The 14,453-nt window shown below is 54.5% G+C and overlaps 1 protein-coding gene across 1 annotated transcript; it reads left to right on the top strand.

The window, feature by feature from the left end:
- The first annotated feature begins 290 nt into the window (after positions 1–290).
- Positions 291–14,009, top strand: TRARG1 (trafficking regulator of GLUT4 (SLC2A4) 1). Its single transcript, XM_037810479.1, has 5 exons — positions 291–677; positions 10,772–10,953; positions 12,549–12,671; positions 13,353–13,528; positions 13,888–14,009. The coding sequence occupies exons 1-5, from the start codon at positions 291–293 to the stop codon at positions 14,007–14,009; spliced, it is 990 nt and encodes a 329-aa protein (XP_037666407.1).
- Positions 14,010–14,453: the final 444 nt, after the last annotated feature.

Raw genomic sequence — 14,453 nt, 5'->3', positions numbered from 1 at the left:
ATCAGTGCTGCCAGCAGCACCAGCAAAGTTGGCCTTGAACTTGAACAGAGCTGAAGGCTCCAGCTTCCCCGGAGCTCCAAAGGGGCAGCAGGCAGGCCCCAGCCTCTGGACGCAGCTGGCTTTGGGAAGCCTACTCTGACCTTCCCAGACTCCAGCTGCCTTCTCTCCCCAGGTGACACCTCTGCCCCTGACCGTGGGCCCCCAGTCTGGGCTGGGGAATGGTGCACTGAGGTCCCTTTGGGGCCCCTAGTTCCACCCTGGAGCTAGAGCAGCCCAAGGCGCAGGTCAACATGGCTGACCCCGTGGAGCCTCAGTCTCCCCTGGCCCAGGAGCCGGGCACTGCCTCACCCCTGGACCTGCCGGAGATGGAGAAGCTCCTCACCAAGGTAGAGGCCAAGGATGACAAGACCCCAAAGCTGTCCAAGTCCCTCTCGGGGGCCCTGGACCTGGAGCAGAATGGCCACGGCCTGCCCTTCAAGGTGATATCCGAGGCACACCTGGAGGCTCCACCCTCCCGGTCCCAGTCTCGGGCCAGCTCGAGGCGGGCATCCTCCATCGTCACCGCCTCCTATGCCCAGGACCGAGAGGTCCCCAAAGATTACCTCATTCTTGCCATCGCCTCTTGCTTCTGCCCCGTCTGGCCCCTCAATCTCATCCCCCTCATCTTTTCTATCATGGTAAGTGCTGCTGTTTGTCCCAGGGACTGGGGCTGGGTCCGGAGTCTGCAGGCACGTTCCGCGGGCACGCAGCAGACCCCCTGCCTAGGTTCTGGAGGAAAGAGGGCTGGGGGTGGTGGGCTTGGAGGAAGATTCTCTTTCTCAGCGGGCCCACGGCTTCTATTTAGAGAAGGGGTCAAGGGGTCCAGAGAGCTCCTGTTTTCTGCCCTCTTTCATCTCTGCTCCTGGCATCTCAGGTTGACGTTGCATAGCCCCAGCTGGGGCGAGTTCAGGGAGTGCCTGGAGCTAAATCCTGCAGGGCAGAGGGCAGTGAAGGGGGACAAGGGTAATGCTCCAGTCCCACCCTGAGGCTTCTGGATGCCAAGTTGGGGGACTTGCCTGTGGGAGGGGTTGTCCCTGAGGGGGGCATGGGGTTCCAGGGTCCCTTGTTCCCAGGAGCAGAGCCAGTGTCCCCCCGTCCCTGGCCACCTGGGTGTTCCACCAGCCTTTGCCAGCTCTGGTTTCTGAGAGCCAGCAGCGGTTTCCCTGCCCTGCATTGCAGGCCCTGGGGCCTGGCTCCTCCCCGGGGCACACGAGGAGGGAGAGTTTGCAGGTTGCTCCCCTGGAGTGGGAGTTCTCGCTGGAGCCCTCTAAACCTTGGTGGTTGCACTGATTCTGGCATCTGTCTGTAGGGCAGGGAGGTCTGGGCCACGGGTGAAAAATATGAGTGTCAGAGGGCATGGCCAGTCAAGCCGAGAAGGAGGGACAGTGGGCCAGACTTCCACTGCTCACACTCTTGTGCTGCAGGGTTACAATAAATTGCCTCAGATTGTCCCCAAAGCCAGCTAATTGAGTGGAATTACTTACAGAAGATCCCACAGAAAAGGTTGGTAGATCTCAGCAAGCGACTTTTGAGGTCCAGGAAGGAGAGAGAGAGGAAACTGGACATAGCAATGGTTTCCAGAAGGAGGAAGGGGGAGGACACTGCCAGCCCCAGACTGGTCTGGGTCAGAGGACTGGGTGGGGAGACACTGTCTGGCTTCCCCATAGGGTGGCCCTGCTGCTGAGTTGTCTATTGCCAACCCTTACTCTCACCCCCACACCAGAGTGTGCTCACTCCTGCGGACCCCCACCAGGCAGTTCTCTGGGAAAGTCCATATATCTTCACACATTTTCCATTTCACTGAGGCCCATTCTCCAGCCGGGAGGGCCTTGCCTGACTTCTATCAAATCCAGTACCACCAGCGAGGACTCTGGGGGACATTGGGAGTGTCCCTAAATCCAAGACACTTGGCATGGGCTCAAGAGCCAGGGCTGGGCAGGGCCAGGGCGGGGGTCTTCCGTGGTGCTTCCTGAGCTGTCCCTGGCACTCCGTGGATCAGAGTGGGGTCAGAGCCAGGCCTCGTGGGGGCAGCCAGCGGCTCAGGGCAGGGCCGGCCTCTTGGTTACAGAGAAAGGCCCCAGGAGGGGAGACAGGCTTTGGGGAGAGAAGCCATGTAAGGACCCAGGAGAAAACAGTTGCTAGAATCTGTCTCCTGGTGGGGGTGGCAGGATGCAGGCTGGATAGGAGTAGGGAGAGCAGACCCAAGCCTGTGAGACCACTGAAGCCACCCCTGTGCCTCTCCGTGTCCTTTGAAGGTTCTTGAATCTGGTCTAGGGGCCACCTGGCTGTGTGCCGGGATATGGTGCTAAACCAGATGCTGAAGCTAATTCCCAGGAGCCTCCAGTCCAGTGGGGAGATAAGCTTGTAATCAGATCCTTACAACACACTGTGAGAAGCACCTACGCCAGACATGACCACAAGGTATCGAGTGGCCTTGGGCAAGTCACTCAAACCTCACTTCTCTCCAGTGTTCCCATGTGTAAAATGGGTGCAACTGTAACATCTACACTATAGTGCTGTGTGAGGTGCAAGTGTGAGGTGCCCCGTAAGGCACTTAAGGAGAATGCCCAGCATCTATTAAGTGCTATTACAGAGCCATAGTCATAAGTGGCAGCTGAGAGTCTCACTAATGGGGTGGGGAGGCATCGGCGTATTTTTTAAAGAGCTTTATTGAGATATAATTCACATACCATTAAATGCATCCATTTAAAGTGTACCGTTGAGTGGTTTTTAGAATACTCACCGATACATGCAAACATCACCACAGTCAATTTTCAAACTTTTTCGTCACCTCAAAAAGAAACTCTATCTGCTATCGCCCACCCCCCTTCACCTCTCCCCCCGCCCCACCTCAACCCCAAGCAAGCACTAGTCTACTTTCTGTCTCTATGGATTTGTCTAGTCTGGACATTTCATATAAATGGAGTCATATAATGTGGGGTCTATTGTGACTTCTTTCTCTCTGCGTGGTGGTTTCAAGTTTCAGCCATGCTGTAGCATAGACTTCATAGGGTTTCGGGCCGGAGAGGAGTGTGGTTGGATTTCCGCTTTGGTGGATCGGTTTGGTGCATGGTGAGAGGAGGGGACAAAGGGAGAGCATGGCATTCAGGAAGTGGATCCCTGCAGGTGTGCAGGCAAGAGACAAAGAGAGCTGGACCAGGGCCATGGCAGGGGGGCAGTGGCGGGGTCCTGGGAACTGTCTAGGAGGTGGTAGCACTGACTGTTCATCCAGTCGAGCAGCCATTCACTCAAAGGCAACTTACTTGTTTTGAGGGAACCAGGTGGTTGAGGGTGTTTAAAGGGCCCCAGGAAGGAATGTGCCTCATTTCTGAACCAGGCACTGGGCTAGGCTCTGGGGAGGTAGATGGATAAGGTCCGTGGGCCTTGCAGGAGACAGTGAGAGTGTGATAGGGGAGGGAGGTGGGCAGGGACCCACTCTGGGGATTTGTTTTATCTTAGGGAACTTGAGAACAACCCAAAGAGTTTGAAGCACAGGCATGATCTGGTCAGTTCATATTTTAGAACCAACATTCAGCTACATTGTGGGAAATGGGCCAGGGCAGGGTCAGCTGGGAGCTGGGAGTCCAGGCAAGAGGCGAGGAAGGCCTGAACTAAGCAGTGGGCTTAGAACTTGGGCTTAGGACTGATAAGAGAATTGCTAAGGAGACAGGAGCTACATCTTGCTTTAGGTTAGAATCTAGATGGCTCCTGGTTGTCCAACTCAAAAATCTAGGAGCTATACTAGAGAGCCCTGGGGCTTATAACATTTAAGGAGTGGGAAGTGGATGGAAAAGGGGTTTGGAAAAGGATATTCTGGAAAACTAGGAGAGGGGGAGAGACACCCAGGGAGGAGCAAGTTTGAAGAAGGAGGAAGTGGTCAAATGCTGGGCAGAAGTCAGGTAAGACAAGGACAGAAGTGTCCACCAGCCTGGACTTTCATAGATCACTGGTGACCTGGTGATAGAGAGGCTCAGGCAGAGGAAGAGGCTGAAGGTACAGAAGAGATGGGTGATCTATGGAGCAAGGTCCCTAAAGAAGTGGAGACATGGGATCCTGAGCTCAAGAAGGAGGACCCCCTCCCTGGGAGCATGGAGGAGAGCCGATGAGGGCAGGAGCAGATAGGAATACTTGAAGGAAAGGGAGTTGGTTCATGCCACATGGCCTCCAAGCCACCAGGGAAGTGGAGGGTAAGAGCATTTGCTGAGAAATAGGGGCCGAAGCGACAGAGGGGAGGCAGGTGACCAGGGGCGGACAGGCCCAGGGCATGAGGACTCTGCTGAAGCTGGAGACCATGAGTCTGGGTACTTATCAGCCTGCGTGGTGGTGCAGTTTTCTCCAGTTATAGGCACAGGGTCACAGATATAGGCAGTGGGTTGAGCCAAAGCAGCAGTGGCAGGGTTGCTGTGAGAGCAGGACTGGGTGGCCCAGAAGATGCTGGCAAGGGTGGCTGAGATGTTGCACCAACCAATGTGGGCTGGACCTGGAGGGAAGGGGGCAGGGAAGACGGTGATAGCCTTGGAGGAGAGTGGAGGGCACTGGGCGGGGGCTCAGAGAAGACAAAGGGGAAGTGTAATGAGAGATGCTGGGGTTTGATGTTAGAGGAGGAGCCACTTGGAGTGACGGCAAGGCACAGAGTGTAGATGTGGAAATGAATGCCTAAAGGGAAATATCAGGAGTCATGGAGAGGGAATTGAGGGAGCTCAGTGTTGAGGGTTAATATTACTAACCTTTACTTAGTGCTTACTAAATGCTAGGCACAGGTCCAAATTCTTTACCTCATTTAACCCTGACTATAACCCTATGAGATCTAGGTATTGTTACTCTCATTTTAAAGGTGAGAAAGCTGAAGCCCAGAGAAGTGAAACAACTTTCTAAAACTGGGATGCCCAGGGTTTGAACCCAGGCAGACTGACCAGAGTGAGAACCCATGTTCCTAACCATTATACTACACCGCCTCCTTGGGAATCAGAGTGAACCCAGGTGGGGAACATTATGGAGTGTGCCCACAGGTGTCCCTTGGCTCCTTATTCTGGAAGCCAGTCTGGTTCAGAGGATGCCTCCATTCTCCTAGATGGTGGGGGAGGTAGTTATTCATCCAGGACTGAAACAGCACCACAAGGGAGAAGGAGGGACAGTGAGGCAAGAAAGCAAGTCCCCCATGCTGCTGTCTCCCTGTCTTGAGGACAGACTTCAGAACTCCTCATCTGAAGCCCCCCATTAGTTATCAAATGAAGCATCAGGCCCTTGACCCCAGGGTGGAAGGAATCTCAATCTTCACTGCCCCTATGGAGCTGGTGACTGTCTGCAGAGCTGCTCTAATGTGAGGCTGTTGGAGTTTGGCTAATTATCCCCATTTGACAGATGAGTAACCAAGACCTGCAGAACAACACCTCATCCACGGTTGCACAGCTGGTGAGGGGCACATCAGCTGGACCCTGAAGCCAGTGTTCCCGCACAGCCCACCCTGCATCTAGCTCTGGGAACAAGGATGGCACATCCCTCCCGGGAAAGCCAAAGCTTTTGGGCAACTGTTTAGGATGGGAAGGATCCCGATTCCTTCCCTCTCCCCCTGCCCCCAACTCGCCTCTCCTACCCCCCCAACTAACTCCATCCGTGGGGGACTAACAGACCAGCAGTGACCGCTTTGACTGGCTCTCCTGAGGCACGGTGATCGCAGGTGTGTGGATCCAGTCCTGCTGTGAGCCTCCTGGGGTGGTCTTGCTCTGCCTTCATTCGTTTCACTCCCAGGCCAGGCCGAGAAATGCCTGCATTTCCCGATGCCAGCCTGGTTTCCTGTCATCAAGAGGCACTAGACCCCAGGCAGCCCAGGATCCTCAGTCAGCAAAGGGAGCATGGGCAGACCTGTCTGCAAGCCAGCTGTCCCTCTTGAGCCACATGACCTTGTCCAAGTCACTCAACTGCCTTCCTTAGCATCAGGTTCCTTGTCTATAAAATGGGCATGATAAAACCATCCACCTCCTAGGGCCGTTGGGAGGAGTAGATGAGCTAGGGAGTGAAAACTGAGTCTGGAATGTAGTAAAGGCTTAATCAATGGAAGTGGTTGCCGTTATAATTAACACTACATGAAAATTCACAAGATCAGAAGAAAGGGCAAATCCCCACTGGACAGGCAATTCCAACGTTCACCCATTTGGGGATGTTCTGTTTTGTTAATGCTGCTGTTATGCAAAATACCAGAAATGGATTGACTTTTATAAAGGGGGTTTATTTGGTTACAAATATACAGTCCAAAGGCCATGAAAATGTCCAAATTAAGGTATTAGCACAAGTATACCTTCACTGAAGGAAGGCCAATGGCATCCGGAAAACCTCTGATAGCTGGGAAGGCATGTGGCTGGCGTCTTCTTCCTTTGCCCTCAGGTCATATTTCAAAATGGTTTTCTCCCAGGATGCTTCTCTCTAGGCATCTGGGGGTATTCTCTTAGTTTCTCCCAGGCAAACTCTGGGGTAGCAAAAGTCTGTTTTCAATTGCCATATTCAAAATGTCTCTTGGCTGCAGCAGCACTAAGCTCCTTCCGTCAGAGCTTTTATAGGGCACCAGTGATTCAATTAAAACCCACCCTGAATGGGTGGGGCCACACCTCCATGGAAACAATCCAACCAAAGGTATTATCCACAGTTGGGTGGGTCACATCTCCATGGAAACAACCCAATCCAAAGGTCCCAACCTAATCAACACTAATATGTCTGCATCAAAGGGTGATTTGGGGGATAATGGAGTCTCACCCCTCATGACCCCACCTTGGGTGTGGTGAGCAGCTCTGCCTGTGGTTTTGGCGGGAGCCTCTGAGCAGCCCCTTCTCTGTGGGTTGTTCCTCCAACACGTGAGAGTGCTGCAGGGATTCAGGGTGGCTTCAACACTTCCTGTCTTGGGAAGTTTTGATAATCTAATTATTGACTGATGTTCTGTAAGCTCAGCACATTTTCTCATACTTTCATTCACTTAAGCATTCATCCGTTCACTCAGCAAATGTGCTGGGCCCCAACCAGGGCTGGCAGTCAGCTGGCATGCAGACACAGGGCTCAAAATAGCGATGTACTTCTCCATCAGTTGCTAAATAGCTGCTGCCTCAAGCCCTGAAAGCATTCCCAACCCGTCCCTTCCACCACTGCAGCTGCCCTGACTCTTCTCCCTGAGCCCCTTCCCCACTGCTAAGCCTCCTCTCTCTTCAGCAACTGAAGGGTTAACCCGGCACCCAGCAAATTATGCCCAAGTCGCTTCTGTTTGCTGGGTACTCAGGCCCAGCAGTTGTTAACTGTGTTGAGCCTTGGGTGGCATCAAGGACCTTGGCCCTGCTGCCTGGAGACCTCACTGTAGTGGGCTCGGATCTGGGAACAGGGCAGCCCAGAAACAGCCTGGGAGCTGAGAGAGGGGTGCCAAGGGGACGCAAGGAGCACGTGCCTTTGCCTTGACCTGCCAGGGGAAGTTTGGTCTCAGCTGATCAGCCCTGTCAGTGCCTCTCAGGTCTTGGCCCAGCCTGGCGGGTGGAGGAAGCTGTTCTCCAAGGGGTTCTGTTGCCTCCAGCCTCTGGCAACTCTCCCCAGTGTCCTCCCCACCCCCAGCCCCCTCTAGACTCTTCCCAGTGCTTCCTCACTGATATTAACCTGAACTCATTTTTCCCCTTACTGTTCCCATGCCTGTTACAGTCACAATTGGTCTGTTAATTCACAGTCAAAATAGTCATTACTGCAATGACCCCAACCTTCACTGAGCCATCCCGTATATAGGAAGATGATGCCACTTGAGCAGGGAAGGGACAGAAGGTGGCAATTTACTCATGAAAAGAAATGAAGGCCTGTACTGAGTGCCATAGCGGGCCAGGAACTTCATCCTGACACCTGTGAGATAGGCCTGTGGTTCCCCATTTGCAGGTGAGGGAGCTGAGGCTTAGAGGGGTTGAGTGGTTTGCAGAGTTGTTTGCCACACAGCTGGCAAGAGGCAAGAGCAGGATTCAGCATCAGGATGGTGGCCCCAGAGCCTGTGCTCTTTGCAGTCCCTGCTGCTGTCCCAGAAGCAAGAGAACTGTGCCTCTCACGCTTCTCCGTTGTGGTCCTCCACGTCCAAGCTGGATTGTGGGACAGCCGGCCACGATTTAGGGGTCTACTCTTGGAAGTAGATATTTTCCCTCCACTTTACAGATCAGAAAATGAAGACTTACAGGGTAGTTGTGAGGTTTACGTTGGACAGTGTGGAGAAAGTGCTGGATACAACAAACCAGCCGAAAGTGCTCTGCCCCGTTCCATCCACCCAGTCCCAGCTCCTCTCCTGCAATGGTGTCTCTCAGGCCCTGTGGAGAAAGGGGAGACTTCACGACTCAGATTGGCTGGAGCACAGAGGTTGAGGTAAAGGATAAAATCAGGAAATGTAAAGTTGACCCGAGTTTGGACTTGATGTGGTGGACAAGGGAAGACACCGAGCAGGAAAAATTGCCTCAGCCACCAGCCTCTTGCTGCACTTTTGCAAAAGCCCTGTACATGCCTCTCAGCCTCCTCTCTGATCCCCACACCGCAGTCAGAGGGGTCTTTTGGAAACCTGTATCCAACCATATCATTCCCCCCTGCCTGGCTTTACATCCTTCACTGGCTCCCACTGCTTCTGGGATAAGGAAGAGCCTCCTTCTTGTGCTGGTAGGCTGGCCTGGTCTGGTCCTGCCCAGCTCTGTAGCCTCATCCTCCTCACTCTCTCAGTCCCAGACACACTGGCCTTCATCCAGGCCCTCCTACTTCATTTGTCAACAACTATTTATTGAGCATCTACTACCACAGGGCCTTTGCACATGCAGCCCAGAATATTCCTCTTCCTTGTTAAAAAAAATGTATTTAATTCTTCCTCATCCTTCACATCTCAACTCAAATGTCCTTCCTTCAAGAAGTCTTCCCTGACTTCTCCCTTTCCTAGCTCTCAGCACCATGCTCCTCTCCTTTGTAATACCACCTACAGTTGAAAGTTTACCTTTGTTTGTGTGATCACAATGGAGGCCAGCTTTCTCCAGCAGCTATAAGCTCCATGAGGACAGGAACTGGGACCCCCTCGCACCTTGCTGCGACCCGGGGGCCCAGCACGGAGCCTGGCTTAGGTGGCTGTGGAGGTAAATGGTGGCGTGGGGAATAGAATGGAGACGAACAGAGCCTGGAGCCTAGGGATCTTCAGGAGGCTGTGGCTTGGGTGAGAAGTGGTGCCTGGATCTAGGGCAGGTGCAAGGGAGCAAGAGTGGAGAGGAGAGATGGAATTGACAGAGAGAGGAAACTCATTAGTGTGTGTGCATATGTGTGGGGGGGGATGGTGGTGGTGGTGATGGGAGAGGAGTTATAACTGAGAGGAAGGACTCAGGACGTTGCCAATAATTGGGGCTTGGGCAAGTGGGAGGAGGAAGACAAGGAGCAGATCTGGGAAGAAGGAAGCCATGGTTTGGGGCAAAGTGACTTCAATGTCATGCCGTGACGGCGGGTGGCACCATCCTGGAAGTAGCTTGGGACAGGGAACCTCTGGGATGGAGCAAGGAAGGGGCCCAGTTAAAATTCTGAGAGGTGAAGAGGACAGAACCTGGGGGTGATTCTGAAGCTAAATGAGATAATTTAGGTCAAGTCTGCAGCAAAGTGCCTGACACAAAGTAAGGGCTCAATAAATCATCATCATCGTCATCGTCATCATCATCAAGTGTCCTGACTACATTTCTAGGCTGAACCCAGGGGCCTCATATAACCAGAAAATAAAATAACTGAGTGACTGGCTCAAGGCCTGGGAAGCAGTCACACCATGGTGAACTCCTGCCTGTGCCAGTTCCTACAGAGGCTGGGGCAACGCCAAGAAGTCCAAGAAGAAACGGAATTCTAGGGCTGGAGCAACCTGGGAGGTCATGGGGCTGACCCTCCCAGCAGGCTGACCCCTGCACTCTCTCGGGCGGGGCACCCAGGGCCTTCCTTGGATATAAGTGTGGGCCCGGCTTGGGACATACCTCCTATGAGCCACCCCCAGGGTCCTCTCTCGGAAGGCTTTCCATCCTTGGACTCTCCCTCACCCACCCAGTGTACCCCGATGAAACAGATCCAAGAGAAAAAGAGCTCATGAGTAGTGGGGTAGAAGGACCCCCCATAAAGCCATATGTGGCTCCATGCAACACCCAGCCTTCCTGGTGCAGCCCCAAGAGTGCCTCACCTTTCTTGGTGATCAAGGTCTTGGGTTTGGTTGGACAAAGCTGTGGCTCTCAGGGGCTAAATGGGGGAAGGGAGGACCCTTGGCTTTGTGTTCAACTGATGGGCTGACAGGGGAAGCAGAGACAGGCCTGTCAGGCCTTAGAAAAAGCCACAGGGGCTGCCTCAGGAGCCCAGAGAAGCTGCGGATCTGAGCTTTGTGGTGGGCTGTGGTCTGTGGGGGCCTGGCCTAGCAGCTCCTGCCAGCCTCTCGGGCTCTCAGTCTCCACCGTCCCACCCACCAGTGCTCCTCCGCCCTGTCACATGTGTCCTGAGAGAACATGCCTGGCGTTGCTTGGTTCTGCTTCCAGCTGTCCCTGGCCAGGGAGGGGCAGGCTTGGTTAGCTGCCCCCACAAGAGATCTGGGCCCTTTTGGAGTCCAGGCCCTTTCCCCAGGAGAAATCCTCTCCCTCCCCACTTGGGGGGCTGCTGGGGTGTGGGCTGTGGTGGGGACAGGGTGTGTCCCAGGTGAGGGAGTCACCTGAGGGCTGCCAAGGCCTCTACCTTCCTGTCTCCACAGTCTCGAGGGAGCGTGCAACAGGGAGACCTGGACGGTGCTCGGAGGCTGGGCCGCCTGGCCCGGCTGCTCAGCATCACCTTCATCATCCTGGGGATCGTCATCATCATCGTGGCTGTGACGGTCAACTTCACAGGTGAGGCCCAGCCACACGGAGGGGTGCCCGGCTCCCTGGGCCAGGGGTGGTAGGAAGAAGGATGAGGACATGTGGGAGCCACAGCCTTATCCTCTCACTCCAGAAAAGCAACCTGGTCCCCAGCAGTGTCCAGCCAACGGGGATTGGTGTTCTGATCCGTCTTATGCCTGAAGAGCAGAGTGCTAGAAACAGGTGTGGAAAGAGCACAGGCCCAGGGGTCAGAGGACTCAAGCTCAAGTCTCGGCTCGGAGAGCCCTGTGGCCAGGGCTGGTGTCCGATCTGGCTGAGCCTGGGTGTTTTCAGGTATAAAATGGTAGGACGAGGCCTCCAGCACAGAGAGGCTTTTGTAAGCTTCTGAGATAATGGACGTGACGCTGCTCAATAAATGGTGGGCTTGACACACAAGCATCCCTCCCGAGTCATCTGGGACATGCCAGAACGATGTGTATGGTGGAAGACAGGAAGTGGCACTTCCATGAGCTCCCAAAGGTGGCCCGGTGGGGTTATCCAAGCAGGGGAGCCGTTTTCAGAGGTGACTAACTCTTAGCTGCTCACAAAGCCCATGCAGACTTGTGGGTCTCTGGACCACACAAGACAGAGTTGTCCATTTCCTTCCCCTTCACACTTGCACTGGGAGGCCCCCAGGCACCTCTTGCCTCTTTTGTTGATCAATCTAAGCTTTTCCCCTAAGGACCTTGCTACTCCAAGGTCCAGCAGCATCTCCTGAAATGCAGACTCTCGGGCCACACCCAGACCTACTGAATCAGGATCTGCATTTTAATAAGATTCCCGGGCCATCAATTAAAGTTTGAGAGGTGCTGTTGTAGAAGAGGAAGAAGGCCTGACATTTAGCCGTGGGGCCTCTTCGAAGAGGGGTGCGCTCTGGTTTGTAATCAGCCTGCTTGGATTCCAAATCCAGGTCCTCTGCTTCCTCGCTGTGTGAATCGGAGCAAGTTCCATAATCCCTCCCAGCCTTAGTTTCCCCCAATAGTGCAGCATCTGATAAATCTGCAGGTCTGTGAGAGGCACAAACCCAGGAGCCAGGGGCACTACCCTCGGCATCACTTTACGATGCCTCAGTCGCCTCCATCCTTCTGCTGGCCATGTTAGGATTCTTTTGATGGCAAGTGACAACTACTGAATGCAAATTGGCAAAAGGAATTTGTTAGGTTTCCCTAAAAAAATTCAAGCATAGATTGTTCTATCTTCAGGCATGACTATATCCAGGTGCTCACATTATATTAACAGGAAGCTGTCTCACTTTTAGTCCTGCATTCCTCTGGGTTGGCTTCATTCCTAGACAGGCTCTCCCCTTATGATGGCAGCTCCTGGTCATCTAATAACACAGCAGGGAAAAAAATGCCTCTTTCCCAACGGTGACAGCAAAAGTCCCAGGACTGATTCTGATTGGCCCAGAAGCGTCACATGCCCACCCCTGACCAATCACTGGGGCCGCAGTGCTCTCGCGGGCTGGGGCTCAGTTTCAACAAGAGCTCCAAACCCCAGAGGTCCCGACCCCGTACCTTAACCCTGTTACCATTTCCCACTAGGAAACAAAAACCCAAATCCTCATAAAAGGGACTCAAGATAGTGGACTCCATGTTCTGAGCTCTGTGCTGACATAACTACTCTTTCCCTTTGCAGTTCAGAAGAATTAAAATTATCCAGGGAGCTGTCCCAGCAGACGCAGCCCTGGCGGCTGGAGAGCTTGGATGCACCCACCACCCACCACGCGAGGACGGGCTGGAGTCCCCCAGGCCCCGGATGGTGACTGCCAAGTTCCTGCCTCTTCCAAGCTCCCACAGCCCAAACTCGGACGGGAAGCCCCAAGTTGCCCCATTGTCAGCTCAGAGCAGATGGGAAAAGCCAGAGGAAGGGAGGGAAGGAGGGAGGGAGTGAAATTTACTTTAATGAATAATGAGGGACATCTTGTGGACACTTCCTGGCATTTTGACCCCAGTGTTCTGGCTTGTTTCTCACGCCCACAATTTCTCGGGGTCATTCAAGCAGCATCAACTGCCCAAATCAGAAGAAACCAGCCCCACAAACAAGACAAACGACAGTGGGGTGAGAAGCAGGAGAATCCCTGCTTGTCTGTGGACCAGGAACAAAGACATGGGGCTGTGTCTTTCGTATTATCCTTGAGTGGGAAAAGACAGTTGGCATGTCTGGTGCCACAAGCCCCTACGATCCCAGCCCACAGCTCGGCCCACAGCACTGGAGCCCCCCAGGTGCACGGGCTGGGAAGAGGCCACGGCCACACTCAAATCCGGATTCTCCATCTCAGGGTGGAGGCCACAGAGAGGAACCCAGGCAGGTGAAGGCGGCAGACAGACAGCAAGACCTGCGGATTTCTCCCCAAACTTGTCAGCCTCAGGAGTGTCTCTGTGGGGTCCCAGGTCCCAGCTGTGTCTCCTGGGACAACCCAGTCTCCCTCTTGCTCCCAAGGGAGAACTCCTGGGCCCAACCCGCCGAGCTCAGCCAGTGTGGAGGGCCAGGGCCTGAACTCCCGTCCTGCCCAGGCCTAGGGTTCAAGCTCAGGTCCCCAGGCAGAGTGGCTCAGAGAGCACAGGCTCCCGGCTCCCAGCCCAGCCCCATTGGGTGCTCTGACTGCCTGATGCTCTGTGCCTCACCCCCTTGGCCCCTGGTTTCCACAAACAGCAGAGGCTTTCTTTGGAGAAGCTTCCCATGGACTCCCAGGTTGCTGAGGGAGTGGGATGGAGAGTTTTTATGAAAGTTCATTGTTTCTTGGGTCTAGAGATTCTTAAGACAAAGGGAAGGGCTTGGCTGAAGGGTCTGTTCTGAGGGAGAGTGGGGTCCCAGGTCTGGGGATACCCTCTTGCATCCAGAGGCAGGGGGCTGGATGTCTTGGCCTCTCCATCTCAGGCCGAGGACACTGGCAGGACCGAGCAGACACCTGAAAGGGATGGAGCAGAGCCTTTCAGCTTCCCACCTGGTGTTCAGCTCCTGTGATTCTCCCCAGACATCTGCCTGGTGGAGGCTCTGCTGCAGGGCCTCTCCTGCTCCTGCCTCACCCCCCTCCCCAAACGGCTTCAGCTCCCAGACCCTCAGGGAAGGATGCTCCAGGCTTTCCTGCCCTATTAGGCCCCATCCAGCTCCAGGGTCACTGCCTGTGTGGGGAGGCCGGTCCCTGGTCACAGCCAGACTGGCCTAAGGTGGGCAAGGTATGTTTCCCCTGCCCTGCCAACCCCCCCTCCCCGCCCCAGAGGCTCTTGGGAAGGAGCCTGTTAGCACAGGGCTCTGCATGGCCTCTGGGAGTGTGGGGTGCAGGGCCCAGGGGCTGCTGGGCGGAGCCTTTGGAACTGGTGTCCCTACGTCAGTCTTCCACCTGGGGAAAAAGTGCTCACCTCTCCCAACCCTAAAGCAGGGGCCGGTTGGGTTTGCTTTATGGGATCATTGAGGCCAAAACAGAAATGCCTGTTTGTCAGGGGTGGAATGAGCCCAGAGCACTGTTGTCACTCATGAGCTCAGGCCAGGCCAGGGGAGATGTGAGATCTGAGGAGCTGGTCATTTATAGGCAGTGGCTCT

Source organism: Choloepus didactylus, chromosome 18, assembly GCF_015220235.1.
Source record: "Choloepus didactylus isolate mChoDid1 chromosome 18, mChoDid1.pri, whole genome shotgun sequence".
Taxonomy (NCBI): domain Eukaryota; kingdom Metazoa; phylum Chordata; class Mammalia; order Pilosa; family Megalonychidae; genus Choloepus; species Choloepus didactylus.
Note: the sequence above shows the minus strand (reverse complement) of the source record. Positions and strands in the feature narration are given on the sequence as shown.

Bases quoted from the DNA above. Each gene is read 5' to 3' on its own strand.
- TRARG1 (XM_037810479.1), top strand. From the start codon at position 291: ATGGCTGACCCCGTGGAGCCTCAGTCTCCCCTGGCCCAGGAGCCGGGC. The intron at 10,954-12,548 runs GTAGGAAGAAGG...TTCCCTTTGCAG, and splicing joins GGCTCCCTGGGCCAGGGGTG to TTCAGAAGAATTAAAATTAT. The intron at 13,529-13,887 runs GTGCCTCACCCC...GATTCTCCCCAG, and splicing joins CTCTGACTGCCTGATGCTCT to ACATCTGCCTGGTGGAGGCT.